Below are 27,176 nucleotides of genomic sequence, written 5' to 3'. Positions count from 1 at the left end.
TTTCTTCTTTTCTTTTCTTTTCTTTTTGTTGCCAACGGATCCCGCAAACACCCGGTAACCTCATTACATCGTACGCGAACAACGGCACTAATGCGTTACCGTTCGAAAACACGAGAGAAAAGAGTTTTCTTTAGTTTTCCAATCTTTTTCAACCGTTTTACTGGTAAAGGAGCATCGAGTAAATCGCGCTCCAACGGTTGAGCTAACAAAGTTACATCACTTGAAATAAACAGCTTGTCCTGGATAGCTTTGTAAATCAGCCGTGACGTCTAAATGATAAACCGCCATTAAATAAATCTTTCATTTTTGCAAGAGACGTGTTATATGCACATGGAGGTCAGTTAAAGCGACTTGAGCATTAGGATAAATGTGACGCGAAAATATTTATCCATATACCCCGATTATATAGTATATCATGTATTATGTGGTATATCATTGAATTGTAATATTATTAATTATTAGAAATTATATGTTTTCTATTCTTATTCCTATCTTTTGAAAGTTATATTATTATAAATTATACTTTAAAAATATATTAGACTTTATTTATAATTAATAATTAAAATAATAAGCAAATATTAAATATTAATTCAAGATTAATTGGACGTGTTTATTTAGAAAAAGATAAGAAAGGAGAAATTTCATGATAAAGTTAAATACAATAAAACATCTTCGAGAGATATCAGTAATTAAGTTAAAAATTATCTCTGAGGTATGAGTAAACAAGATAAAGATTGGCAGATTGATCAAATGATAGATTCCGTTGTCTCAGTTCGCGTTCTGATTGACTTGACTCCTATCTTTCATTATCATATCTAGATACGATTATAATAAAATGGATTAAGATTGCGCTCTGATATACCTCGATTATCTCAATTACGCGTTCTTATCTCAGAGTTAACTATTCCGAATAAACGTCGAATACGCGGGGTCGATAGTTCGACGAACCGCATTTTGCACGTGTCAGACGAAGGAAAGCCCGAAGTTCACGAAAATGATCACGCGAACGTGACACGCGGTAAACCGACGCGATCTCAAGAGAGAAAGAGAGAGAAAAGAGGCGAGAAAATTTTCCGTGCCGCGTTTTCCACGCGATTGCCGAAGCAATCGATAAAAAACGAGTGGGACCCGCTGAAACCCGCGCGCGAAGTGGCACGCGATTAATGTAACGCGACTCGTGTAATGCAATCGAGTTCCATTGTACGCGCGGTATATACGTTCCACGATAGCGCTTCATAGCGGATTCAATTACGCGGATTGCACGGTATCGCACGGTACGTGCGGCGAATCGACACGCGGAGGACCCTTCTTCTCGTCCTCATGCGTCAGTGAGAATTTGACCGCCCTGTACAAAGGGCGTCAGACGAACTGTCACCCCCAACGTTATCTTGTGTGGGGGAAGCCTTTGATTAATTTGGGCTTACATTATCCCCAACGGTGGCGTTCACCATCTTACAAATAGCTCAGGAGAGGTACAAAATTTCCTTTACAAGCCAAATGAATAACGAAATTTATTGGTTACTTGAGTGTAATTATGTTAATTATTCTTTAATTAATGAAAAGCGCGCATTTCATTTTGAAAGAATTCATGTTGATGGTAAGAATTTTTTTATATCGATAATATCGAAGTATAATCGTAAAATATGTGAACATTTTCCGCCTTGAGGCAAAGCAGACACATCTAAAACTCTTGTTTTTAAACAGATCATAAATAGTAATGTCACAAATAAATGAAATGAACGATGTAATCGTAAATTTAACGCTATCCGTTATCTCACGTTCATACAGCGCGTCAAGCATAGCCTCGCGTTTTATTTGTTCAATGTGATTTACATGTTAAAGTTCAAAAGGAAATAATATTTTATGGAAGATTCAAATGTCCCGGAAACGGGCCCGGTTGCGATTTTGCAATTTGCGCTCGGCGAGATACGCAACTTGAGTGCAAATCAAAGCGCTTCGGGAGCGAATTGCCGCAGTCGTAACCGCTGTCACCGTCACCTTCCCCATTCCGCTGTGGAGATTAACGAACGGAAGCGATAATATTGTTGAATGCACGACGTGTAAGGCTGTATGGTAATGAGATGTGCGAGCGGTCTCTCTCTCGTCAGCGTTCCTATCGAAAATTGAGCGGTTACGCAATCGCAACGAGAACTACGCGACTGGAATACGCGCTCGTTTACGGCCCGCGGATATAGTCGTCACTTCCCGAATTGCATTACGATACCCACGAATCCGCAATCTTGTCCAAATCGGATTTAAATTGGAGAGTTCCTGCTAACTTCCGACGAACAATTTGGCAGCTAATAATGATATGTCGTCAAAGTAATCAGATGCGTTATCTTGAATGTAAATAAATAAACAAGTCTAAAAATTGCATTATTATCAAGCAACAGATTTTCTGGCTCGTTAACGAAAATTCAGAGTTTTATAATTGCTTTTAGCATCCAGGTTTCAAAACAAAATAAGGTGAATAACAAATTTTATTCTTCGTAAAACTGAAAACTTTTAAGACTATTTGTTTTGTATGTATAAACACATATCCAATAATATTAATATTCCAAAAGTTACATTGAAAGAAGAAGGGAGGAATTATAAAATGTATTGCCATGTATTTTCATAGAAAAATGTATTGACATGTATCTTGATAGAAAAATGCTGGATATGACTCACTTTCAACATAAACGCAACTGAAAGACAATAAGAGCGTCTTCATGTAAATTACATTTGCGAAACATGTACATCGTTAAATTAATCGAGCACCGGCAGATTAATCTGGATTAATTAATCGCGCATAGATAGGAAGATAAGTTCACTCGTATGCTGCATGCTTTATTGGGTTAGACTCACATTACGATAATTATATTCCGTTCGCGATGCACGTGCGAGCGTGTACGAGCGTAACGTAGGTGTGCACGCGCGATGATGTAAGAGAGAACGGAAGCAGTCGCAAGATAGCGAGCGCGGCCAGCCAGCCAGGCAGCAAAAATGTCTGGTCACTGGAAGGAAGGAAGGCTGTGCGCTCCTTATCGCTAACGTTGCATGCCCGAGCACCATATTATGTAATGTCGTCCCTGGTAAACAGCGATTATTACAAGATACCGGTGGAATGCTCAAAAATTCCGTTCTCGGATCTGTCCCGATTGAGTGAGCTTCGCTTCGCGAAAAAGAAGAGGAACTGTTTGAACTGTTTGTTACAGGTAGATCAGCAATCTTCGCATCGAAATTGTCATCAAGCGTTATCGTGACGAATTGCCACGCGAGATCATCATTTTATTTCACCTCGTGAAACCAAAATAGAATCCGAGACAATAAAACGAAAATTGGTAATAATGTTCGTCCCGCATACATAATTGTTGAACGAACGTGATTATATCGTGCGAAACACAAAATCTGCGAAAATAATAAAACCTTGTTATCGCCAGACTTTTCTTGAAATTATTAATTCTTCTTGTTCCAGGAAATAACAAAATATGAAGGGTAACAAAAATGTGAAGAGTAACAAAAACTGTTATTTATTTGTAGTACTTTTCATTATTATACGTACATGAGCGTTGAGAGAGAGGCGTTTTCATTTTAAGAAACTCGAGGGGAGGCGAAATGTTTCGCGAAAATACTTGATAGAAAATTTAGTAAAGAACTATCGTGCGATCGCGACAGTTCTTTACAATTAACATATATATCTGATATAAGATCATTTTTTCCTCTATTTCGCAGCGCAATGACGGTCGTTCCTGCGAAGCGTGAAAACAGCATCATTAGTATATCGATGCAAAACTTTCGTTGCGCAATAATCCAACTTTGCTCGATTTGATCGTGATTTTGCGGTTTGAAAAATCACGTGCAGCTTGCGCTACCGTCAATTCTGCGGATGTATTCATCGCATTGCAAGACAAATCGAATCGAATGTAAAACAACACGCGCATACAAGTCGCGCGTTTATAAGAAGCGTGTGTCAGCCCACGCTGTTTCATCGTGGCTTCGTTTTATCGATTGCGTGTTTTACGCTCCGACAGACTACGCTTCGCCAAGTATTACCGATCGGCTCTCAGAATTGCCGCCACAGTTCACCGCGAACGTTGATTATGCGCGCAAAACGCGCGACATTACGCATTCCCAGTACGACCACGCGCTACTTCGCTCGTACAATCCTCTTTTCTCCGCTTTACTTTTAACTACCCGCATTATACCCGCGAACTGAGAGACGAGAAAGGGATCTGCATGAAACGCATTGTTCACTGTCGCAAGTGCGCTAAAACCACTTAAAATAATACTCAAATCGCATTGGCGACTTCGCCTTTCTATCCTCTTTAAATAACAACTTGAACAATAATTCTAACAACAACGACACAATAAGATATATGAAATAATCCTACTAAGAAAATTATCGGAAATTATTTGTTTCAGACTTTTCGAAGATCCATCGCGCGCTCGCATGGGTGCAATGCAGTGATCAACGCTGAATCAGTGTTCATGTCTGAATCGGAGGGGGGGGGGGGACTCGGCCGACGTCCACGTGGCGAACGTCATTATTCGAACGAAAGATCACGTAAAATTGCCCGCAGTCCCCTCTCTTCGCCAATAGCATCGTGAGCACGTGGTGATCCACGACGGCTCGCACGGTGGCGGGGCACGACGACGGCCGCGGGGTTCCCGGCGATTTGCGAACCGCGAATTCGTGGCAATCAGATTACGACGGACAGGTGATCGCCGCAAAGAGCGAGCGAGCGAGCGCACGTTAGGTGCATACGCCCGCCCCGCGTCCGTCTCCGCTCTGACTGAGCGGTTTTTCGGCGACGTGTTCCCAGGTGTCCGCGCGAGTCGGAGTCGGTCAGTCAGTCGCGCGCGAGAGAGCGTTTCGGCGACAGACGAGAGCGAAGGTGGTTAACCGCGGCACGCACGTACGCACGGAAGCGAACGGTTCTCGCACGCGAGAATCGTACCTGAAGCGGCGACCGAGCCGCGCACACGTGCGTGCGCGCGCGGTCGAAGGACCGCGTTTCCGGAGAAAACGCGGTTTCCGCGATCCCGCGGGATTGCGACTGGACTTCCCGTTTTCCCGCCGAGCCGACAATGACAGCCGTGCCACGCCGCGGGTGATACTACGGGTGCAATTACGGGGTGAGTATCGACACGACGAAATCGTTGGAGGAACAGGAAAATTTCATTTAAGCTTTTAACAATGTAAACCCGTACAACGTTGCAATGTTGCCGCAAGCTTCTGCGCTGTATGGGAACTTACGATTACACATGTCATTTCAATGATTGGAAGGAAGTCGTTAATCCTGGATTGTAAACGAAATTTTGAATTGAAATTTTATTCTGATACAATTTCATGATTAAAAAAATAATTTAATGATTCGATACATAGGGGAGAGAAAAATTAGAGCAATAATGCGAAGGAAGAATGTAATGCCTTGCGTTTAATGTTTTTTTTAACGTGAAGTGTAACGGAAGAGCGGACGCAGTCGAGGGTACTCGAATGGTTCGTTTAGCAGCTTTTATGCGTATACATATCGGAAACTCTCGTACGCGCGTACATGGTTCGTTGACTGTTACAGATCACGCGGAAATTGATGCGTAATGAGAAAACGCGGCTCATCACACTCATCTCAAAGTCGGACGACACACTTTTTGCGGCACTCGATCGCGAAGCGAAACGAACCGCGAAGTAGAAACCGCTCGCATTGCATTTGACGCGATTATTCCGCGCGAATTTATACCGCGAGGAAAGAAACGCCGATCAGTCGCCACGTTAAACGCTGAAATTGCGCCAGAGAAAGCATCATCCGCCTTTATGTAGGATTATAGGCCTTCTAATAAACTTTCGCACGCACTTACCTTTTACGTACAATGACTGCAGACGAGTGAAACGATCGCGCGTGGATTCAGCCGCGGTTTCATGCGCGAGTAAATTGTGCACATCCGAATCCAGATAGACACGCGTGAGAATTCGAGCGAGATGTGTCTCTCGTACGAGGCACGAATATCTTCTTTGTCAAAGAATAATTTTTCCCTTAAAAAATGTCTTTTCTTAAGCACGATATGACGTATGTCTCGCGAATGTTTCGCGAAAAATAAACTCTCAAATGTGCACAAATAAGAAAATTATTAGAAAGCATGAGATTTTGCGAAGTGTAAAGTACCTCGAGCTATTATTTTCTTTTAAGAAGCGCCCGGAAGTGTTATTTGTCACTTTGTATCGATTTAAAAAATTTCACGTTACTCGATTACGCGGTTTCTTGAATTTATTATAATTAAATTAATATCATCGAGCACGGTGATATTCATTTTCTCACGTTGCATCGCGTTTTTCTCGCAAAGTAAACTTTTAGTTGTAGAATATCTCTCGAAGTTTCGTAAACGTCTCGCTACTGTAGCCGATCTCGGTTGCATTCGTAAGCGAGAACCTTGACCACAGCAATATTTTTTCAGTTACGGTGTCTGACGACATCAGACAAAAACCGCTGATAGACCTCCGATATACTTCCTCGTGTTGTAATCGCTCATGTTGTCCACGAAATTTGCATGCGATACTAACCTCTTATATCCTTCTGCATTTCTTGACGCATCATCTTCAAGAGAACACGTGTTGAACCTTCAGAAAATGTTGTAAGACTTCCTGAAAAATATGAGGTATCTTATACGAGGACTCTAGAGATGTCCTTTCAAGCTCTCAAGGTTTGAAAATAGAAAGCGTTTCAAATTTTCAAAATATTGAGTCATAAAGTCATCAGTCGTAAAGTTCGGTTCGATGAATGCGTATCCTTTGAAACACTGCAGTCTGCAGGATGCCTCCCGAATATTTAATTTGTCTTTCTGAGATTTTTGAGATTTTCATGACGCTTTCTCAACAATTCGTATTCGTATTACCTGAATTGCGTTTACATGTTAAAAAAGACTAGCTGCATTGCATGCAATTATAAATAAGCACCTTTTGTGCGTAAATGACAGTGTTAGAAATTAGCGGGAATCGCGTAGCTCAAATACTTCAGGAGATATCGCCAGTGTTTTGTAGATGCTACAGCTGAGCAGATGTTACTAGTGGCACTTTAACGATCTGGATAGCGTCGGTATACAAATGGTTCCGAGAGTTCCTAGCTAAAACACAGAGATTTACGTTCGTCTGCAATATCGCTTCAAGGATTTCCAGAGGCGAGATGTCCACTTCCTCGACTTATGAGACTATGATTCATTGACAAATCATTTGCAAATGTGGACAGTATTCGCCGTGAATTCTTTCGTCATATGCGCGGAATGCTTAAATAATGAGCCACACAATTAATTCACACGATAAGAGCATTGTAACGATAACAACTTCGATTCTTACTGTGACGCATCTTTCGCGCTAAGACGTTTATTATCGGAAACGCGTTCTTCGATACTCGCTTGTGATCCTTGTGTGATCCTCGAAAAAATTGCACACACGACACGACTTTCGCCGTAATGCGATTTATCAAAGAATTAATCAAAAGATTAATTTTGTACTTTAAACAAAATTGAATCCTAGTTTTATGCGCAACCTGCACTTTTAGATCGATGAGAAATAATCCGAGTAACACGTAAAATTTCAATAAATAGGAACGTAATTTCTACTTAACGTATGCTACTTTTAACAGACACTTCAAATGCATTAAAATATTTAATAGGCTGTTCTTAATTGCAAATTGAAGAAACGAGTAGTTTTGCGTTTTGCTATCGTTGTCGATCCGAATGATATTATTATGCATACATATCGCGGATATTAATATCAATGATGATCGTTAAGAACATTAAAGGAATGCAAATGAGAAATGCAAATGAATCAGTTGAAGTATGGATAAATGTTGTGTTATTATACATATATATATTATGATGTATCATGTTAGTTTTTTATTATAATTTATGCGTATATATAGATTCCGGCAATGAGGCAATTCAGTAACCTGACCTGATCGTTTCTTCATATCACGGTAATAAAGTCATTTTCGATGAAGTTTTTAATTAATTTTCTCTAGTTACACAATATAAACGATTAAATCAAGATATTTAAGATAATTGAAATAACGATTGAAATAATCGTAATCTAGTCATTGATACATCTACATAAACGATTTAAAGTATACATTACGACCAAGATTTTTTGATTAAAGAAATGTAATCATGTTTTTTAAGATTTAATCAGGAGATCTTTGGTGATACACAAAATCTTGTTGATTATGTAATCAAGCGACTTTTATTGCTATCTTAAATATCGAAAAGATTTCTGAGGTTTTGTTTATGATCTCAAGAGCACATCTCACGATAAGCTTGTCCGCGCGTTATCGTTCTATCGCCGGCGGCAAAGAGTTTCGCAAAGCTAAAGAAATTTGATAATTATGATGAAATGCGTGACTTCCTAAGACATCACCGATGGCCACACATTTCGAAGATCACTCCTGCATCTACTTCGAGAAGCGCCAAAGACACCATAAAATATTATCATTAAAAAAATATTGTGATATTTAACAAAAATGCACAAGAACAAGAAAAGCAGAGAAACAAATAGAAGTATAAGAGAAGAAGCTGCAAAGAAAGCTGATGTCGTGGTGTGAAATCGTGAAAGCGGCTCAACTGAATGCAAATTCGTCGAATTTAAAATTCTACACGATGAAAAATTATAAATTTTACGGTAAAAAAAAATTCGACACAGTCGAAGGAAAAGTTTCGTCACACATACATTTATATTAATATTTTTATATTAATTTTATGAAGTACACAAAGGAAACTTGTATGCCGACATACGGGTATTGTGTCATCATCTTTTGCCTTGCGTTGTTAAAAAAGAAGCATTACACTTAACATGCAAATACAAAATTGCTGCTGTCATAGGATGCACGAAATCGTTATGCATTATGAGTTGAGCTTTGGCGTCGAAAACCGAATTTTGTGAGACAAAACTATCATATATTTTATAAAAAAAAGAAAATTTATATTACCACAAAGAAAACCTACGCACCTTTCTTTTTAACAAAATAATTAAAACCGCTGAACCTTCTCGTTTTCGCATTGTTTCACTCGCATTCTCGGAGCGCATAAAATCTTCTCGAAGGCGATCAGATTTTTTCACGACAACGATGACGTCCGTAATGTGCTCACGATATATCGCCTTACATAATATCGCATTATTCGATACGGTAGATACGCAATAATGAGCATGGCGTATCCGCCTGATAGGATACGCCTGATACGTGGAAGGCACGGCTAATTGGAGTATTTTTCAATACGAAATTAATTACGTAAACATACATCGCGCCGAGACTGTCCTATTCCCCACGCGCACTCGCACGATTTCCTCGACGACGTTGCTCGACCCGGATTCCGCGCTCTCCGTTTCGTACGTAAAGCTGCATCCGGACAGCACACATCAAATTATACGAGTAATTCGAATGATTTCCCAACGCACCACTCATCTTTTCATGTTGACGTGTTATTGTAAACGTCGAGCGCCGGTTTCCGGTATTCGCCGCATTTCCGTTTCGTAACAAGCTCGGATGCGGCCAACTAGCTGGATCGCCGAGCTAGCTTCGATTTGACGCTTGTTGCCTCGCGTGGGAGTTTGCTCTTACTCGTGCGCGCGATGTCCAGACGTGTACGTACATCCGACCTGCAAAATCGTTAAAAAGAGAGAAAGGGAAGACAGAAGGTGAGATTCCTGGATCGCGATTCTAATTTGGCGAAATCTTGCACGTGATATTCTCGTAACGCGTACAATGTCTAAATATTAAGAAAATAAGCGATTTCATTTTATTTTATTGGCTGTGAGAATATTATTTCGTCATTAAAATGATCACTGACGAAATATCGGTGATATTTAAAAAGTTTTTTTTCATAAGTTCGATCGCTACTGGAAAAAATAATCAAGCTTCTTGCGAAACTCTTTAATTCCAAGTAAAGTTGTTATATTTTTTTCCAGGCTGAGGGCAATCAATTAATCGCATTTTAATGTTAATTGGATTTCTCTCGTGAGTCGTGTGCCACGCGTGATCGCGTACGTCTTACGGTTACTTATGGTTAATAACCGAGCATGACGATAAGGTCCATAGACGCATATACGTCGTTGTCATTATCGTCGTCGTCGAAAACGCAAATTTATCTTCACCCAATTACAGAGCGTTTACAATGTTTTTAAAGTATACGACGATTATCGCATCCGATAATTATCAGGAAGCAGACCGCACATCGGCGACCGCGACAGTGTTTGCCAGACAGTGTATTTTCGAACAGCGTCAATCAATTTTTCCGACACCTCCCAGACGAATTTTCTTCTCTTTTCCAGTTTCTTTATCTCAGCTCTCAATACGTGTCACGTACGTAACTGATCTTAATTAAGCGAATAGATCGCTCTAGTGTAATTATGCGACGGATCTCCTTTCAAAGCGTGCCCCAATGATTATCTCAGGTGCGGTATTCCCCCCTTGACGGATTGTTGCTCAACTGTTGCGTCGCAGGTACTCGCTGTTAAAGCGAAATCCGCTCTTTTACAGGGGTTTTCGCAAAGCTAATTGCGAAATTCCGTCAATTATCCGGCGCGCTCGTTCGCCATTGCTACGTTTTTGCCGTCCATCTGAGAAACCCGCGTTCGCACGAACAATCGCGAGCGCAACGCAAATTCGCCGATGCACGTTTTGCCTTATAGAGGAGGAGAACGTGGTGTGAATTTTTATTAGATCGCCGTTCTCCGCTGTTTTTACGTACAATCGGGTGCCTCGGCGAGGAGAGAATTCATTCGGGTAATTTTGCAATTGTCTCATTATTAAAATCGTCATTAACGGAATTTTGGCTGAATGGCTGAAAAAGACTAGCTAATGAGGAAATTGATTGTTATTAGGAAAAAAAGAAGCGATAGAATCTCTCATGAGATTCTTTCGCCTTATCATTAGTAGACATTTCTTACATGGAGAATCGACGTTACGAAGAAAAAAAAACAATCTGCTTACATGGAAAACACGTAATTAAGCGGAATTATCAGACGCAATTAATTAACGCGAAGTCTAATGCAGCACGGAATCCTCGGAAGGTTCGCGTTTCGCCGTAGCGATCGAGCGATCCCGAGATAATGCAGCCGCTAGATAATAATGACTCGGAATAATCCCGTCTCGAGCGGATGAAGTCGAAGTGAGAGGACACTTGATATACATACGATCGTACGCGTAGGATCGTGTTCGAGCAAAGGTTATCGGCGCGATCTAAGGATAAGGAGACAAGTGAAAAACTAACGGCACCGATACGCGCTGTGTAAATTAATCCACTCATTCTCCCGTTTCAGGGTCGCCGTGCGAACAGGAGCTCGCGGCAGGATGGAGTCCACCTGAGGAGGAGGCACCATCTTTATATCGGCGTCGCGTATCGGTACTGAAGGACGTCCCGAATCTCGCACGGACCACTCCGAGACAGCAGCATGTCCAAGTACAACGTCAAGGAGGAGTACGACATGGAGAACCGCAGGGAAGTCAGGCTGACCGGCTTCAGCAGTAACGCGCTCGACGATGTTCTTCGCAGCAACAACAATGAGCCGAATGCCCCGAATTCTAATTCCAGCGGCACGATCATCGGCGCCCACGCTATTACCAAAGACGCGAAAATCGTCAACCTCGACGGTGAGTTTTAACGCCCCTGATTTTCCTCGAACGAACTGGGAGTTTTCCATTTCTCACCGATGTTCACGTTTTTTTTTCCCACGCTGCTTCAATAATCAGGCGGTACTGAGATAAGACACGTCAGATTTATGAGTGGACGTTATAAATTTATGACTGGAATAAAGTACAGAAAAGTGTCGCTTGTCAAATGCGTCTGATCGCGTAAATATGGTCGGAGATTAGATAATACGGTTATGCGGAAAAATGGTAGACAATCGATCGAATTTTTCGGAATCTACATTCTCGAGGAACAAGCGAATGAAATATTCTTAAATCATTCCAAATATACTTGCGCTCTGATAATGATAAATTGGAAGGTAAATTGGAAAACTGCGATAAAATAAAACTAAATTTTCTTGGTATTTTTCAAGGAAAAACCGATTCAGATTTCTGAAAGAAATCGAGAGTTTAGGGAGAACTGCGCAAAACAATAGCTCTTACTCGCAACGTGTTCGCGTACCATCAAAATGTACCGTGCAGTTCTAATTCGGAAAACTTGCGGAAAAGCGGAAGCACAGATTCACGCACGACGGTCTGTGCAAAGTTTCCCCGGTTCACCCGTGAAAGCGGACGAGAAAATAATCGATGTACGTGTGATGATTGAACGTGCGATACGATTCGGCACAGCGTGCTGCCGGATCGGCGGCGGAAATGCTACCGGCAAAAATTGGCAAAAATAATCGGTGCACCGTATGCCGACCTTCACTTTCACGGCTGAATGGTCGTTTTTAGCGTTTTACACTAGGTATTCGCAATCGGAAAAATTGTTTCAAGGCATGCTGCCTCCGCAGTCGCGCGATCGCGACTCATTCGCGCTCAGCGCATTCACAATTGTACACACGTATAACCGCAGCCACAGGCATTTTTTCTCGGTAATTATACTGCTTCGTGAAATTCCATCGGTACAAATTTCCACGAGAAATGATATAAAATAGCCAGGAATGCGAGGGAGTTTAATTATAACTAGACTTTTCATGCAGCACGCGAAAGGCCTTCGTGAATGTAGCTGCGATAACAATTGCATTGCAACTGAAAACTGAAAAAAATGAGATCGATGGATACCTATAATTCGAATACACGAAGCTTGATTGATGTATAATGAGATCGTTAATGCAATATGAGAGACATACGCTTCGAGAAAAACATACGTTTGAGAATCTTTCTGCAGGAGAGGTGATTGTGATGCGTGCGCATTGGCGCTTTTATTACTTTTGGTGTCAGCACGTTAATTGATATGCAAAAGGAACAATATTTCAAAGCGCGGTGACCAGTTTGCAAAAGAGGAAGAAAAAAAAAGCAGAAACAGTCCTGGTTTCGCGAAGGCGCGACACTGCGAGTGTAATAATTACCGTTGTTACGTCAGCTCTTCTTAAAGTTGGTTTCGATCGACGGCTTCGTTTTGCGTGGCTGCAAATCTTAGCCACGAGTACATCAGTATATATAAATCATCAGCTAATCTACATATCCTTTTATACAGATCACTATCGACATTCATATCTCTCTTGCAAAATACACGCATGAGTTCGAATGATAAATTTAGATCGTAGAAACGTCGCCGCAGACGCACTGATACATTAATGAAACTGCGAAATACGAAAACAGTGCATTTTTTATTCAAACTCTATTCTATTTTTTATTTAAATCTTTTCCTAATAATAAAAGGAACGCAACAGATAATAAGCGATATCAGGAGTAAGACATTTCATTTAAATTTAATTAACGTTGTAATAATATACATTATTAATTATTTTATACGCAACCTGCATTCGTCTGACGAGAAAAGAAAAGTTATGTAGAATTCATTATTCATACGCAGGAATTTATTCTCTATTATTTTCTGATGATACTTGTTTCTCTCACGTTAATTAACACGCTATTATACATCAAGTATTAATGCATGAAAAAGTAATATTAACTTGCGGTTACAGCGGACAGCTTGATCAAGAATGAAACTTCAGTCATCTCGCGGTTGCAATTATCGGATTGATGACGACGGTAAATGGCGAAATCTGCGCAAGAGAGGATAATGATATGCGCCTCCCTTCCGTTCTCTTCACCCTCGAATTGCACGTGGACCGCAACACTGCTGCAATTTGAGCGTTAATTAATTACCGCTGACAATGTAATGCACTGCTAAGTTTATAGATCATTCGCGGTTGATTAAGCATCATCACCGGGTCCGGAACAGTGTTTTATTTTATTGCGTCTCGCGTGACAGTGCACAATTATGTTAATGGAAATTGCGATTGGAGTGTCGATGCGTGTATATATGCGTGCGTGCGTGCGTGTCCGACTGCGTAAACCGCGAGACGAAATGTCGCACGGAGAGTCGGAGACGACGAGCGAGATGCAGAACTCGATTACGTGCCGGAAATACGGAATCACGGAAATTGGCAGCTAACTCTCAGATGCATCTGACGATAACGTGCCAGTAAACGCCGTGGATCCTTCGCATCCTTGAACTCTGCGCACGATCATCTCGAGGATACGACCGCGACGTAGGGATTAAAGGACACGACATCAAGGAGACTACGTTGCGTTCTCTGCGGTCTCCTCCGACGAAGTCGCATTAATTACGTCCACTCTGTTTAATATCCGTCCCAGCGATTTAATGTTAACAGAATTGCATTAAGCACGAATACATCTCGGATACAGACTGCTACGTTCCGCGCTTCTTGCTTCGACCTGCGTTTCTAGTGCAATCGAGCTCGAAGCTCGTGCGAAAAACCATTATTTTATGATTTTATAATTATCTCTGTTGCATCGTTTATTTAATGTTTTGCGTTCGAAGTACGCACTCTTTGAAAAATGTGTATCTTGCGATTTGGATGTCGTAGATTGCATATTTCGATTCAGAGATATTCTGTCTTCGTGATATGCAGCCTGATCGATTGTATTATCAAATCGTTATCTCGCGATTTCTGATGCGCGTCGATCAGGGGCACCCGGTACGTTGCAGCGTCGAATAATAATTCGCCTTGGCATCTTTGTGCATTCGAGTTAGGTATTTCCCCTTTTTCCGGTTAGTCTTAGAAACACGAATGATTGCACCAGAAAAAAGGAAATTACGCCACTACCGACCGCATCGTTAACACATTGACGTATGAAATTGAGATGAGCGTTAAACGTAACGCGATATAGAGATATTATTATTGTTCTCGTAATAAGATCGCTTGTTACTATTGTGTGATGTTTTCTTAATTTCGTACTCGGAAACGACTCATAAACGAGTCAATTCTCAGTACATCAAATGTTTCGTCTTTATACTTCCTTTAATGCGAGATTCCGGTAAATTGTCTCAAAGAGAATCAAATTATTAAATCCTGCAATTTTAAGAAATACAAACTTATAAAATATCTATTGATAAAAAATATTGATAAAGATATTGATAAAATAAAAAGATTACGATAAAAGATATTGATAAAAGTAAAGATACATATTATAATTAAATTGATAAATATATTAGAATAAAGTTTATCTTAATCTATCAATTTCTGTAAAAAGATTTTACAAAAATTGAAACTTGAACTTCTTTTTATGGAATATATTCTTGCCATTGATGCGCTTGTGTTGAAGACATTTCGTATATTTTTCTATTATATGCATATATTTCTATATTTTCAGTATATTCTACTATATTTTCTACTGTTCTTTTCCTATCTATATAATAGAATATAATTTTATAATTTTTCGCAGTACCGCAAAATTCCGATAAGAATGTCTTGTGCACCTCCGGAAGAAGATGGCTGCATCGACGAATTCGGAACTCGTGCAGGAAAAAGCTGTTATTCAAAAGGATACCTATCCTAGCGTGGCTGCCGAATTATCGAAAGGAGTACGTGGTGAGCGATCTGGTGGCGGGTATCACCGTAGGCCTCACTGTCATACCACAAGCCATAGCTTATGCTAACGTCGCGGGGCTACCGTTACAGGTAAACTTGATAAAACCATCGGACCATTCGTTATATCCATCTGTAAACGTCGATATAAAAATTTCAACTTCGACGCGTCATAAATAAACATTTGCAAAATCGGAGCCTTACATAAAGGCGATAAAGCAATGAAGCCGATGTGTTTTCGTTCCTTATCTTCGTCCCGTACGCTCTTTTTGAAAAGAAGGCGCCACAATTGAAAAAGCTTGTCGCAGCATTCAAACTTTACATGAAGTTTAAAGTGTATGTACATATACTTTATGCGGTGACTATAATAAGAATATCTGATAATCCTCTGTTTCGTTTATAGAAGATCTAAAAAGTTAAAGAACATCATACCTTGTGGAAACTTTTTACTCTGATATTTAAAAAAGTTAAATTGTAGTATTAAAAAAGTGGAATTAGTTTTTTAGAACGGTCGATATCATTTAAATTAATGCGTTTAATTGAAAATTCAATTTTTTGCTTTGGATCGCAGTATGGGCTCTACTCATCTTTTATGGCCTGTTTTGTGTACACGATTTTCGGCTCCTGGAAGGATGTACCTGTCGGGCCAACCGCTATTGCCGCTATTCTTACGAGGGAGACTTTACAAAAGGCCCATCTGGGACCTGATTTCGCTATATTGCTCTGCTTCATCTCCGGTTGTGTTTCCTTATTAATGGGCATTTTACAATTAGGTAAGGTAAAGAATAAGAAATTTAATTCTATTTGTGAAATTGATGTAACTCGTATTCACGATTATCGACACTAGTAATAACTATTCAATATATATTTAATACATTTTTAATATGTCTTCATTTCATACGTATTTTCAATATGTATTTTTATTTAATGTCGAAACATCATATTTTTATTTAGTATATATGGGTATATTTTATTCTCTTTGATAATATATATTTTTGTAACTCGTTTTAGAAGTAGAATTAGAATTTCTTATGTTAATTTCTGTATTATTTGACTATTAGGATTCTTGTTGGATTTTATATCTGGACCTGTGTCCGTGGGATTCACGTCGGCAGCGGCGATTATCATCGCTACCAGCCAGGTGAAAGATATTCTTGGGCTCAAAGTTGCCGCCACCGAGTTTGTGCAAGTCTGGCGGAGTATCTTTGAGCATATCGGTGAGACGAGGCGTTGGGACACCGCTCTGGGAATCGCGTGCATAATCGTTCTCCTGCTTCTTCGAGTAAGCGCAACTCCATTAAATTGCAACGGGCTTGCCTGGTTATTGCTTCGACACTTGAGAAACCAAACCTACATGATACAATCGAGTACATCTCCGATAACTATAAGCTTATTAGTTAAAATTGAATGAAGTTTCATCAATTTCTTATTCAGATTCTAATTAAATTTTTCAGAAAATCACTAAATCATGATCAATTTCAACTTATTTCGCTTAATGTTCTCCTTTATGCATACCGAAAATTATTTATTATCCAACATCATGTATTCTGATGTTAATTTCATTACAATGTGTCTTTTTATTATATACTCTTTTTATTAACCCTCCGTCGTCCAACTGTACACTTGAGTAACACGCCTGAAACTACGATGGTAAATTTCACCGACAAATTTCAATTTTTCATAAAAAAAACCTATTGATCATTCCGGTTTGGCGACTGTCAAAACATGTTCAGGAACGTTCAAAGAGTCACCCGGAATTTTGCCAAATTTTTTAAAGCAGTTATGTGTTAGCAATACATGTATAACACCCAAGTGTACAGTGGGACGATGGCGTTGTTAAAACAATGATAGACGACGGAGGGTTAATTACATCATGCAAAATATATGATGATAGATGACGATATATATTTTTTATTTCCAGAAAATAAAGGACATACCAGTGGCAAAGAACACCAAAGAACCGACGCAAATTCAACAAGCCATCACGAAATTGCTCTGGCTGATCTCCACGGCCAGAAACATTATCATAGTGATCGTCTGCGCGGTAATGTGCTGGCTCCTCGAAGAGCACTTGGGAGAATCGCCCGTTATTTTAACGGGTCACGTGAAGCAAGGACTACCGGAATTCCGCCTGCCACCCTTCGAAGCCCAGGTCGGCAACGAAACCTACACTTTCGTCGACATGATCTCTGCCTTGGGCACTGGCTGTCTGGTCGTTCCTATGCTGAGTCTGCTGGAAACCATCTCCATCGCTAAAGTGTTCTGTAAGGAAACTCGTAGAATATAACGATCTTCATATTGTCACAAATGTTTTCTTTTTCAAATTATCAGATGCTTGCAAAAAGTCATCGGATCGCTGATAAATTAAATTTTAATCAACTAAATTAAATTACAAATTGCAAATTGTTACTTGAATTAAAATTTAATCCTTGTTTGAAATCAATAATAATGACCAAATAAAAAACATTTATGGAATGCAAGTAAAATTAAAAATACATAATAAAATAATACGTCTCCGCAGCTGAAGGCAAGTCGATAGACGCGACTCAAGAGATGCTGGCGCTGGGCCTGTGCAACGTGGTATCGTCGTTTGTATCATCGATGCCAGTGAGCGGTGGCCTCAGTCGCGGTGCGGTCAACCACTCATCCGGGGTGAAAACGACTCTTGGTGGAGTCTACACTGGATTGTTAGTGCTAATATCATTGCAGTTCCTCACACCTTATTTATACTATATTCCCAAGGCGGCGCTGGCCGCCGTCATCATCGCCGCGGTCGTTTTTATGGTGGAGTTCCAAGTGGTGAAACCTATGTGGCGAAGTAAAAGTATGTTTTCTTTTATTTTATGTGAATTTACTTGCAACTTGGCTATAATAAGATCAAATGGAGCGCAATTAATTGTAAATGCACAGATAAATACGTAAAGCAAAGAGGAAATCTTGAAGATGTAATTTTACTATTTAAAATGAATAATTTTATTATTTAATTTATTCAAATTAATTTAAACATTTCAATTATTTTTATCTCGTTATACCTATATCTATACGTACGACGTTATATCTATATTTCTTCTCTATTCTACCTATCTACACTTTTACTCCTATCCCTATAATCTATTTTTATAAATTTTATATGATAATCTTCTTGATATATTTAAATCATGATATTGCTTAATTATACAACATATGCTAATATGTTTACAGAAATTGATCTCATACCGGCCGTGGTCACGTTCCTCTGCTGTCTTTTCATACGACTCGAGCTGGGCATAGTGATCGGGATTGGTATAAATCTCTTGTTCCTACTTTATGCCACGGCCAGACCGACGTTACGGGTCCATAAAGCTACGGTGAGTTTACGGCTCGATGTAAAACGTGATAGTACATGAGGATTTTCCCATTACCCCGAGGGATACCTTAACGACAGATTCTTTCACAAATTAGGAGTCGACTTTTTGCCTGAGGCTTCTTTAAACAATTTTTTATCTTAATTATTCCAGTTTATAAAGTATAAAAAATAATTTTTAATATAATCGCAATTTGCAAAGTATCAACGTTTTATTCTTTTTGTTTCAGAGTATTAGTGGCTACGAGTATCTTGTCATAACTCCGGATCGAAGCCTGGTGTTTCCGAGCGTCGAATACGTGCGAGCCGTTATTAGCAAGCAAGGATTGCGAGAGGGAACTGCCGTGCCCGTCGTGATCGATTCAACGCATATCCAAGCAGCCGATTTCACCGCTGCAAAGGTTAATGACGAAATAATGGAAATTATTTACTCCGAATATTAACAATTACATATATTAACGAATATTAATAAAATTACGTGAATTAATGAATATTACATCATCTCTATTTCAACTTTCTCTCTTTTCCAGGGTATCAAAACGCTGATAGAGGATTTTACTAAACGGGGTCAGCCCTTAATCTTCCACAACTTGAAGCCGAGCGTTATCGAGATCTTCAAAGGTGTGAAGCCGTCCGGGCTTATGTGCAGTTCTAGCGAACTCGAGCTCAACGACTGCCTTAAAGGTAAATCGATCGATAGTTAACGATGGCTGCTGTGCATGCGTAACAGTCCGTTCTGTATATATTATAATTATATTACATATTTTTATTGCAGAATACACGAACATATCGGCCGAGAGTCTCAATCGATATTGACCGTCGACGAAGAGACGGACGGTTCGGCAATCTTTTCTCTTTCTTCACGAGCATCAGTATTATTAAGTAAAAACGGTGCGACTGTCGTTATAGACAGTATATTACCGTAAAAAAATACTATAATTTCGCAGATTTAGCTAATTGTATTAAGAATTTGTATATATGAATGCGTATGTATTTATGAGCATAGTTGGAGCCAGTATAAAAATTAGCTTTTAGATCTACACAATGTGTGTAAAATTTTTGTACTTACGAAACGCGAACGTTCAAGAGACGTACATCCCGATTAAATTTATCAGGTAGGACATGATAGAGCAGGATGACTCGATGTATTGGCAGTACAAGCAGAAGAGCGAAGTCTGCAGGAAAAAGTAAGCCGCAAATAGCAAAAGCAATATTCTCCTATATATTTATGTTTATCCCTCAAATACAATATTGTAAACCGTCTGTATCTCTCGGGCATTAACGCTAATGCTTAGTTCACGCCGATTTCCCTTGCACCGTCGCTCGGTGTCGCTATGTAGAAGGTGGGTGTACCGGAGTACCTACAAACAAAATATCACGAGATTAACGACGTTTGTAACACGACGAAAGAACATCGGACAATATAGAAAATACAGAAAAAACATTAACTTCGCCCGCATATGCTGGATCGCCTTGTCGACCGCGTTCTTCCTCAGCAAGGTGACGGTGCAGCCGCCGAAGCCGGCGCCCGTCAGACGACTTCCTAACGTGCCGTCGACCTCTCTGGCCGCCGAGACCAGGGAATCGAGCTCCTTGGACGAGACTTCATAATCGTCACGCAGTGAGTCGTGACTTTCGTTCATCAATCGGCCAAATCGCTGGAAATCGCCCTCTTCAAGCGCTACCGCAGCGTCCCGAGTACGTTGAATCTCCGTGACTACGTGACGGGCTCTCCTCACTGTACGATCAGGTACGTTTCGCGATATCAGTGCTGGAAATATTGGGCATCAGTTTGTCAGTAGAAAAGAAGCTGGATTTAAACAGCGAACAGGAGTAACATTAACTAAAAACAACTAAATATTTGTACAATTAATTCATTATTTTTGTTGTATTAAAATGGATATGCTTGTAAAATGATTCACTTAACTTTAGTAAAAATCATAAATAAATAATTAAGAATAAGTGAAATTTGTAAATAAATAATCATTGTATCCATTTTGGCAAAATGAAATTCGACTGTAAGATAAATTGAAGGAAATCGCGCAAGAATTTTAGTCATTACTTTGAATATCGTTCACATTCGCGTCTCTCAGGCTCTTCTTGCCCAGCATTTTCGCGGCCTCGTAGCAACAGTCTCTGCGCTCGCAATAGGCGCTCGAGCTCAGCTTATGCGGCGCGTTTGAATTCGTTATTAGGAACACGTAGTCATCTATGTGCAACATGGATATCTGTTTTGTGGTAAGATCTCGACAGTCCAGCAGCAGGGCGCAGCCCTCTTTACCCATGACTGAGATAAACTGATCCATTATGCCGCAGGGCACCCCAGCGAAATCGTGCTCCGCTTTTTGACACGCTAAAGCCTACGAATTTGTATGTATTTTACAGATTAATTAATTTTAATTATTTTACGATTAATTAATTATGTTTTAGTACAATTACATAGTCGCACAGTAATAATAACATATAATAATGAGATGCGAATGAAAGATCGTTACTTTTTGTTCCGGTTTCTCTGGTTTTTTCCCACTCAACGCCTCGAGGAAGGTGTAAGTCGCTACTTCCAGGGCGGCCGAACTGCTAAGACCGGCACCTGCCGGTACGGTCGACACGATCACGGCATTGAACGCAGGAACGTCACCTGAAATGTATATTTATTGCATCTTACGTCTTCGTTTAATTTATTTATTAATTTATTTATTAATTTAATTAATTTATTTATTTAATTTATTAAATATTAATATATTAAATTTAAGTTCAGCTTGTTCTCGATAAAAAATTTAGAATTTAATGCACCGCAAAATTACGAGCATGATTGACCTATCATTTAATTTGTCAAACTTACAAATAAAATTGGCGATGCATCCTTTTATATAGTTTGCCCACTTTGGTTCGCCTGGTTTTATGTCGGCTCGACTTCCCGCCTCGAACTCGAACTCGTTTGTACCGCCGATCGCATCGCTCGAGGAAATGATTGTGATCTTTCGGCCACTGTGAGACTTTCCAGCTATCACAGTGACCATTGGTAATGCCTAACGGTTAATACAAAATTATAAAATGTATTATCAATGATGAGTATTAGATCGCGATCAGACATAGCACTATTTTAGATCTATCAATCTGTATTTATGATTGATGTTGTATATGAGTGTGAATAAAATTGTTTTCACATATACAACATTTTTTTCACATAAGAAAACATGAATAACAAGAATTTTCGTCAGAAAACACACAGTTTTTTCATTTTTTTATCTTTTATCAATTAAAAATAATATGAACCGCGCAGAGAACAACGTTTAATGAGGAAAAACAGCTTTGAATAACGGCTTTCATAATGACGAGTAATCGATAATACATCCGACACTTTGCAGCTACATCAGTTATTGTACAATATATTATACAGTGGCGTTTCATTGATCCACATTCTCACGTTGAGCAATATTCGAATTGTGCCAAAGCGGCGCGCTAAGCGAACGTTCATCAGATGAGTCTCATTTGCATGTTTCGATTACATAAGCGCCCATCGGACGTGCGAAAAGAAAGCAACCGTGTCATGCGGTCGTGACATCCCGCTATTACAATTTTGCATGTACCGAGTATTGAACGCATCTGCAAACGACTCGCATTTATATATTAATTGACACATCATAATCCGCACGTATAATGACTCGATATGGAATTTTTAAATTCATTCGCGTCATATGCAAAAATAATTGAGACAAAATGAGATGTCTCCACTTTAGATTACACACACATCTTGGACTTTATATTTTTTTTTGTACTTTATATATATTTATTGTAGAATGAAGCCACAGGAATACGCGGTTCGGAGGGCATAAACAAATGAGAAAAAAATAAAAGGGCGGAAAATTGTGCGGGAAGTGTAAGCAACATCTCTCGGAATTACCATCGGCAGCACGAAACCCTCGTTGTAATCAGTGTGCTCGCCGATGAGGTTGACGCGTCCCGGTGCGTAGACGCACACATCGGCCTGCTCGCCGAATTTTTCGCCGAACATCCGTAACGCCCTCGCCTTGATGCTGCCGACGTCCGAGACCGGTGCGGCCATGTCGACGACAAGTAAATGCTCGATAAATAAACCGGGCTCTCTCGAGCCTCTTTGAAACGCACAACGCACGGTGATGATCTACGGCGGAAGTGCAGATTAAGTGACGAGGTAGATAACCGTTACGGTCGGCGGTCGCGGCGATACTGATATAAATAGTCTTACGTGATATTGGAGTCGTAAAAACGACGTGGATTGCGTTATCAGTGCAACTTTTTGCGTATATACTTTCTTCCACGCTGAACTCGGCGATACACTTTAGCGTTTCTTTGCCCCTCAGTACAAGTGAGATTCTGCACAAAGGATTACTATTGTGAGAAAATATGAAGTAATACACATTATTTAAATATATATATATATTTTTTTTTTATAATATTATTAATATGTTATTAAAATGTTTTATCAATTAAATTGCTGCTCACATTAAAAATAGGGTGAATTTATGCAATAGAAATATTCAAACTGATCACTGATAATTGATGTATTATACACAAAATCTTATTTAAGAGATAGTGTTATTTATAATCTCATTATTATATCATTGCTGCAAGATTATTAATACAACGCTGAATGTATCTCGTAATAACTGTAACAACGGCATATATCCATATATTAAAATGAGAACACCTAGAGCAATGCATAAATAAACGTTTATTGTGAGTATTAATATTATCAATTCACATTCCGCACGCAGGCGTCACGATATCGTCACGACTATATAATAACTATGTAAAGTGCATTGAATACAATTTGCAATTCATGGAACATCTCACAGGGCAGTAATTTGTTTCGTATAAAATCATGCAAAATTTGAATATCGATGAAATGTGCATATATATGTATAAAGTATCAACAATGTTATTAATAATATTATAATTATACACGTGTTATTAACAATCATAATAATTAATTAATAATCTCAAATAGATTAATCGAATATATATTAGAGAAATAGGTATTATTAATAATTATAATAACTGTAACTAAATCATGCAGTGTTCCAATTACAAATGTTTTTACATCATACATGCATAATATAACAAAAATTTATAACTTTGTATACAGTTGTCAGTGAATATTACAAATTCAGAGTATTGCCAGTACAGAGTAAACATTATAGTACAGGAGGAGTATTGCCGATACATGGTATTTCGAGAATGAATATTGCCAGTACGAGTATTATCAGTACCGGCAATATTGAATAACGAATGCACCCTACAAACGTATCTACTGATCTATTCTCACCACTAATGCGACGTTCGATTGTCAGCGAGCGCGTCAGGTGTTACTACCACCATCGCATCGTCACTTGCGTTTATTAGCAATGCAGGTGTTTCGTTGACAAGACTGGGTTGACACACATAAGTCAGGCGTTAAACTGATCCTCCCCCTCTCACGAAGGCTATATTATGGACGCGTTGCGGGCGATTTAACGGTAATATTCCGCAAAGAATGTGCCATGACGGTCTCGGATCCACTAATCAAGGAGCTAAAAGGTAATGCGCGAGTGAAGAGGTTAGGTGAACGTCGCGAGATGCATAAGTCAATCTCTCATCCGTTCATTTTACGATTGTATATCAGATGTTCAATTTTATTCTTAAAAAAAAAGAAAAAAATGAATTAAAATTTTGTATTTATTTTTACAAATCTTACGGTACATTTTTCAAAGAGCTGCATACGAATCTAAAATATATTACATTCTAATTATTGATGTGACAAATATAGCTTTGATTAATAACGTTTAATGTTTTGGGTAAAGCGAAGATGTCACACTTCAAAATTAATTTGAGACATTATTTTATCGATTCAAGGTTTCTGTATCAATCTTTGATAATCATCGGAGATAGTTATCATCCATTGATTATTTTGTGATAAATATGTAGAAGCTAAATTAATTTATTGTACTTATTTTTTACTTTATCTATGTATCTTTTCAGGGTGGACTCGAAAGCTGGTGGAGCACACCAAGGAGATCACTGACGAAAACGAGGATCTGTGTCACTTTTGCAAATGCTTGGAGAATTGCTTGCAAAAGGGACTGTTGCCTTGCGTCGACAGTGTTGGATACTTTAAGGTACCCAATGCCTGGCACTGGTTGAAGTATGTCGCTGAGAAGAATTATAGGTAATTATTTTCTCTATTTGCCTCTTTCCATTATTTATGATCCTTGCTGCATAATGTCGACATTTTTAGCTCCTGCAACACGTTCTCTTTGGTGGCGGAGCAGGCACAGCAGAATGCAAAGATACACACATCAACCGGACGACTTCGTTTCCTGATAAGGATGTGCCTAGTACGAAAATGCCTTCACATGCCAGTAGAAATATTGGTGAGATATTAACGGCGCAAACATGCGTGACGCATACGCGTTAATTAGTCATAGAGATCTGTAATGTCCCCTTAGACCAGACTATCGACTTTAGCTACCGAGTTTTACGACATGAAGAGCATTTTGGGCGATGACATTCTACGGCAGATATTGCTGTCTGTGCTACTGCAGTGCAGCAAGTTGAACTTCAAGCTGAATCTGAGAAACGCGAGCTTTTTGGACGACACCTGGCTGATGCCGAGATGCGTGGCCCTGGAACTGGTACCGTGCAAGAGCTTGGGCATCTCCGTATGGTGAGTTCGTCCGTTCCGACAAGGAAGGGAAGCGTCAATTAAAAATTTCTAATCTGATGTTGCAGTTTTACCAACGAGAAGGCGTTAATCGTCAACGTCGACGAGAGATCAGTGGCTGCCGAAGATGTAAGAAAGCGTCTAATATCTAACGTAACTATCCAGAATTAAGTGACCTGAACTTACGCGTTATTTACATGCCGCACGCAACTCAGAGCAAAGTCGAGACCGGAGATGTGCTGGACGAGATAAACGAGAACGTAATAAACGGCGATAGCAAGGGAAAACTACGTAAGATCATGCGGAAGGCTAGTGGACAACCGATAATGTTGCATATCATTAAGGTGCGCTTGTCTTGCTAACGACGATTAGAAACACACATGCTGACGTGATCACTGTCTCTCCAGGGTCGTATCGAACAATCTCGCGAGCTGTACGAACCGATAGTGAGTCTCATCAAGAATTCCGGTATCGAAAACATGAAGTCCTTGATACAGACACCGCAATCAGATCAAGTAAAAGCTAAGAAGGATCAGAAGATCTCGAAGTCGGAGAAGAAAACGCTGAGCACTGGATTCTTCGTGCAGTACTGCGGTTCCGTGCACGTCGGCATGGAGGGTGATGTCAAGCAAATTGAGAAAGCTATCTGGCGTTTGCTCAAATCGGGGGAAGCGAGACAAGTGCCTGTACGATTTGAATGCCTGGAAATCGGGATTAAAGTAACTCGAGAGTCGGACGATGAGGTGAGCGAACGAAATTTATTCAAAGGGTAGTTAGTATCAAGTGCAGCTGGGATTAAGATAATATATTAATAATTAAATTCGAGAAGATAAAAATTCTAATGTGTGATCGATCGAGTGATATTTTTTTATTTTATTTTTCAGACAATATGCAAGCAAAGTTACATGAAGATTTCGTCGTGTGGACGCACTGCCAATATCCCGGATTATTTTGCGTTCATTGCGGGGTGAGTTATTTTCAAATTAATATTAAAATATTGAATATTTGTTGAAAATTATATACATATATGTACAATTCATTTATATCATATTTTTAGAGAAACGAATTGTAATGTGGCAAGAAACTTTGAGGCATATATCTTTTACCATCGGAACGATAACGAAGTCCAATATATACTGCAAAGTTTAGGACAAGGATTTCAGCGTACCCACTTTGCAGTCTAAACGATACGTGTAACATATACATATTTATTGTGCGTGAAGTACGCGGAAGAAAACAATGTTGTTACCTTTGTAGGTTTTTGTACGTTGAGCTTATTTATTGACATTGTTTTACAATTTTAGAGATAGAACTTTCCCAGGAGAAAGCGCCAAATTTATTATTAGCGGAATTACCAATAGCCATAATTTAAATATGATAATTGGTGCACAAAAGAAGACCAAATATAAATTGAGAAAATATATAACTGTGTAGTGCATTATCAATATACATCGCAGAGCGTTTTTGAAGCATTTATGTAATTTGTTATTAGCATTACTTGCAAATAAAAAGTTCGTTCAATTCGCTGTCGAGTCATTACATCATTAATTGAAAATAAAATATTTTGAGTATATAATGTTGCAGAATAAACTATACTTGTTATTTTGAAAACGGTTAGCATTGTTCATATTAAATTGTTTATTCATGTGTATATATAA

General features: G+C 39.3%; 3 protein-coding genes across 6 annotated transcripts in view; 2 read left to right on the top strand and 1 right to left on the bottom strand.

Moving 5' to 3' along the window:
* Positions 1-20,284, top strand: part of LOC105278424 (sodium-independent sulfate anion transporter) — a 34,174-nt gene extending 13,890 nt beyond the window's left edge. Inside the window, exons 2-12 of one of the 3 annotated variants that reach the window (XM_026973214.1) lie at positions 4,405-5,118; positions 11,285-11,615; positions 15,351-15,586; positions 16,065-16,266; positions 16,555-16,775; positions 17,415-17,757; positions 18,015-18,317; positions 18,695-18,840; positions 19,067-19,237; positions 19,367-19,520; positions 19,612-20,284. In XM_026973214.1, the coding sequence (XP_026829015.1) occupies positions 11,417-11,615; positions 15,351-15,586; positions 16,065-16,266; positions 16,555-16,775; positions 17,415-17,757; positions 18,015-18,317; positions 18,695-18,840; positions 19,067-19,237; positions 19,367-19,520; positions 19,612-19,652 (2,016 nt within the window). In that variant the 5' untranslated portion in view covers positions 4,405-5,118; positions 11,285-11,416 and the 3' untranslated portion in view covers positions 19,653-20,284. Of the gene's footprint in view, positions 1-4,404; positions 5,119-9,739; positions 10,326-11,284; positions 11,616-15,350; positions 15,587-16,064; positions 16,267-16,554; positions 16,776-17,414; positions 17,758-18,014; positions 18,318-18,694; positions 18,841-19,066; positions 19,238-19,366; positions 19,521-19,611 lie in introns of those variants that run through there. The other 2 variants (XM_020031289.2, XM_011337500.3) reach the window with 2 other exon arrangements.
* Positions 20,037-24,284, bottom strand: LOC105278423 (galactokinase). The gene is made up of 8 exons (XM_011337498.2): positions 24,145-24,284; positions 23,065-23,192; positions 22,741-22,980; positions 21,679-21,865; positions 21,332-21,474; positions 20,899-21,196; positions 20,286-20,607; positions 20,037-20,197 (listed from the first exon to the last, which is right to left on the bottom strand). The coding sequence occupies exons 3-8, from the start codon at positions 22,900-22,902 to the stop codon at positions 20,128-20,130; spliced, it is 1,182 nt and encodes a 393-aa protein (XP_011335800.1). The 5' UTR covers positions 22,903-22,980; positions 23,065-23,192; positions 24,145-24,284; the 3' UTR covers positions 20,037-20,127.
* On the top strand, positions 24,264-27,044 carry LOC105278422. Of its 2 annotated transcripts, XM_011337497.3 has the most exons (10): positions 24,264-24,395; positions 24,837-25,023; positions 25,093-25,228; positions 25,304-25,521; positions 25,587-25,647; positions 25,734-25,862; positions 25,926-26,261; positions 26,403-26,485; positions 26,576-26,731; positions 26,823-27,044. In XM_011337497.3, exons 1-9 carry the CDS (start codon positions 24,359-24,361, stop codon positions 26,700-26,702), a joined length of 1,314 nt encoding a protein of 437 aa, XP_011335799.2. In that variant the 5' UTR covers positions 24,264-24,358; the 3' UTR covers positions 26,703-26,731; positions 26,823-27,044. The 2 variants fall into 2 exon arrangements, with proteins under 2 accessions (XP_011335799.2, XP_026829019.1); XM_026973218.1 differs by having other exon boundaries at positions 26,576-27,044.
* The last annotated feature ends 132 nt before the right edge of the window (positions 27,045-27,176 follow it).

The sequence above is a fragment of the Ooceraea biroi genome, chromosome 10, assembly GCF_003672135.1.
Source record: "Ooceraea biroi isolate clonal line C1 chromosome 10, Obir_v5.4, whole genome shotgun sequence".
Lineage (NCBI taxonomy): Eukaryota > Metazoa > Arthropoda > Insecta > Hymenoptera > Formicidae > Ooceraea > Ooceraea biroi.
This window is presented reverse-complemented; position numbering and strand designations above follow the sequence as displayed.

What these genes read in the sequence shown, in the direction of transcription:
- LOC105278423 (XM_011337498.2), bottom strand. Translation starts at nt 22,902, where the DNA reads ATGGCCGCACCGGTCTCGGACGTCGGCAGCATCAAGGCGAGGGCGTTA. An exon ending in ATGCATCGCCAATTTTATTT is followed by an intron (nt 21,475 to 21,678) that starts GTAAGTTTGACA and finishes TATACATTTCAG; the next exon opens with GTGACGTTCCTGCGTTCAAT. An exon ending in ATCCAGCATATGCGGGCGAA is followed by an intron (nt 20,198 to 20,285) that starts GTTAATGTTTTT and finishes TTTTGTTTGTAG; the next exon opens with GTACTCCGGTACACCCACCT.
- LOC105278422 (XM_011337497.3), top strand. Translation starts at nt 24,359, where the DNA reads ATGACGGTCTCGGATCCACTAATCAAGGAGCTAAAAG. An exon ending in ACTAATCAAGGAGCTAAAAG is followed by an intron (nt 24,396 to 24,836) that starts GTAATGCGCGAG and finishes GTATCTTTTCAG; the next exon opens with GGTGGACTCGAAAGCTGGTG. An exon ending in ACATGCCAGTAGAAATATTG is followed by an intron (nt 25,229 to 25,303) that starts GTGAGATATTAA and finishes ATGTCCCCTTAG; the next exon opens with ACCAGACTATCGACTTTAGC.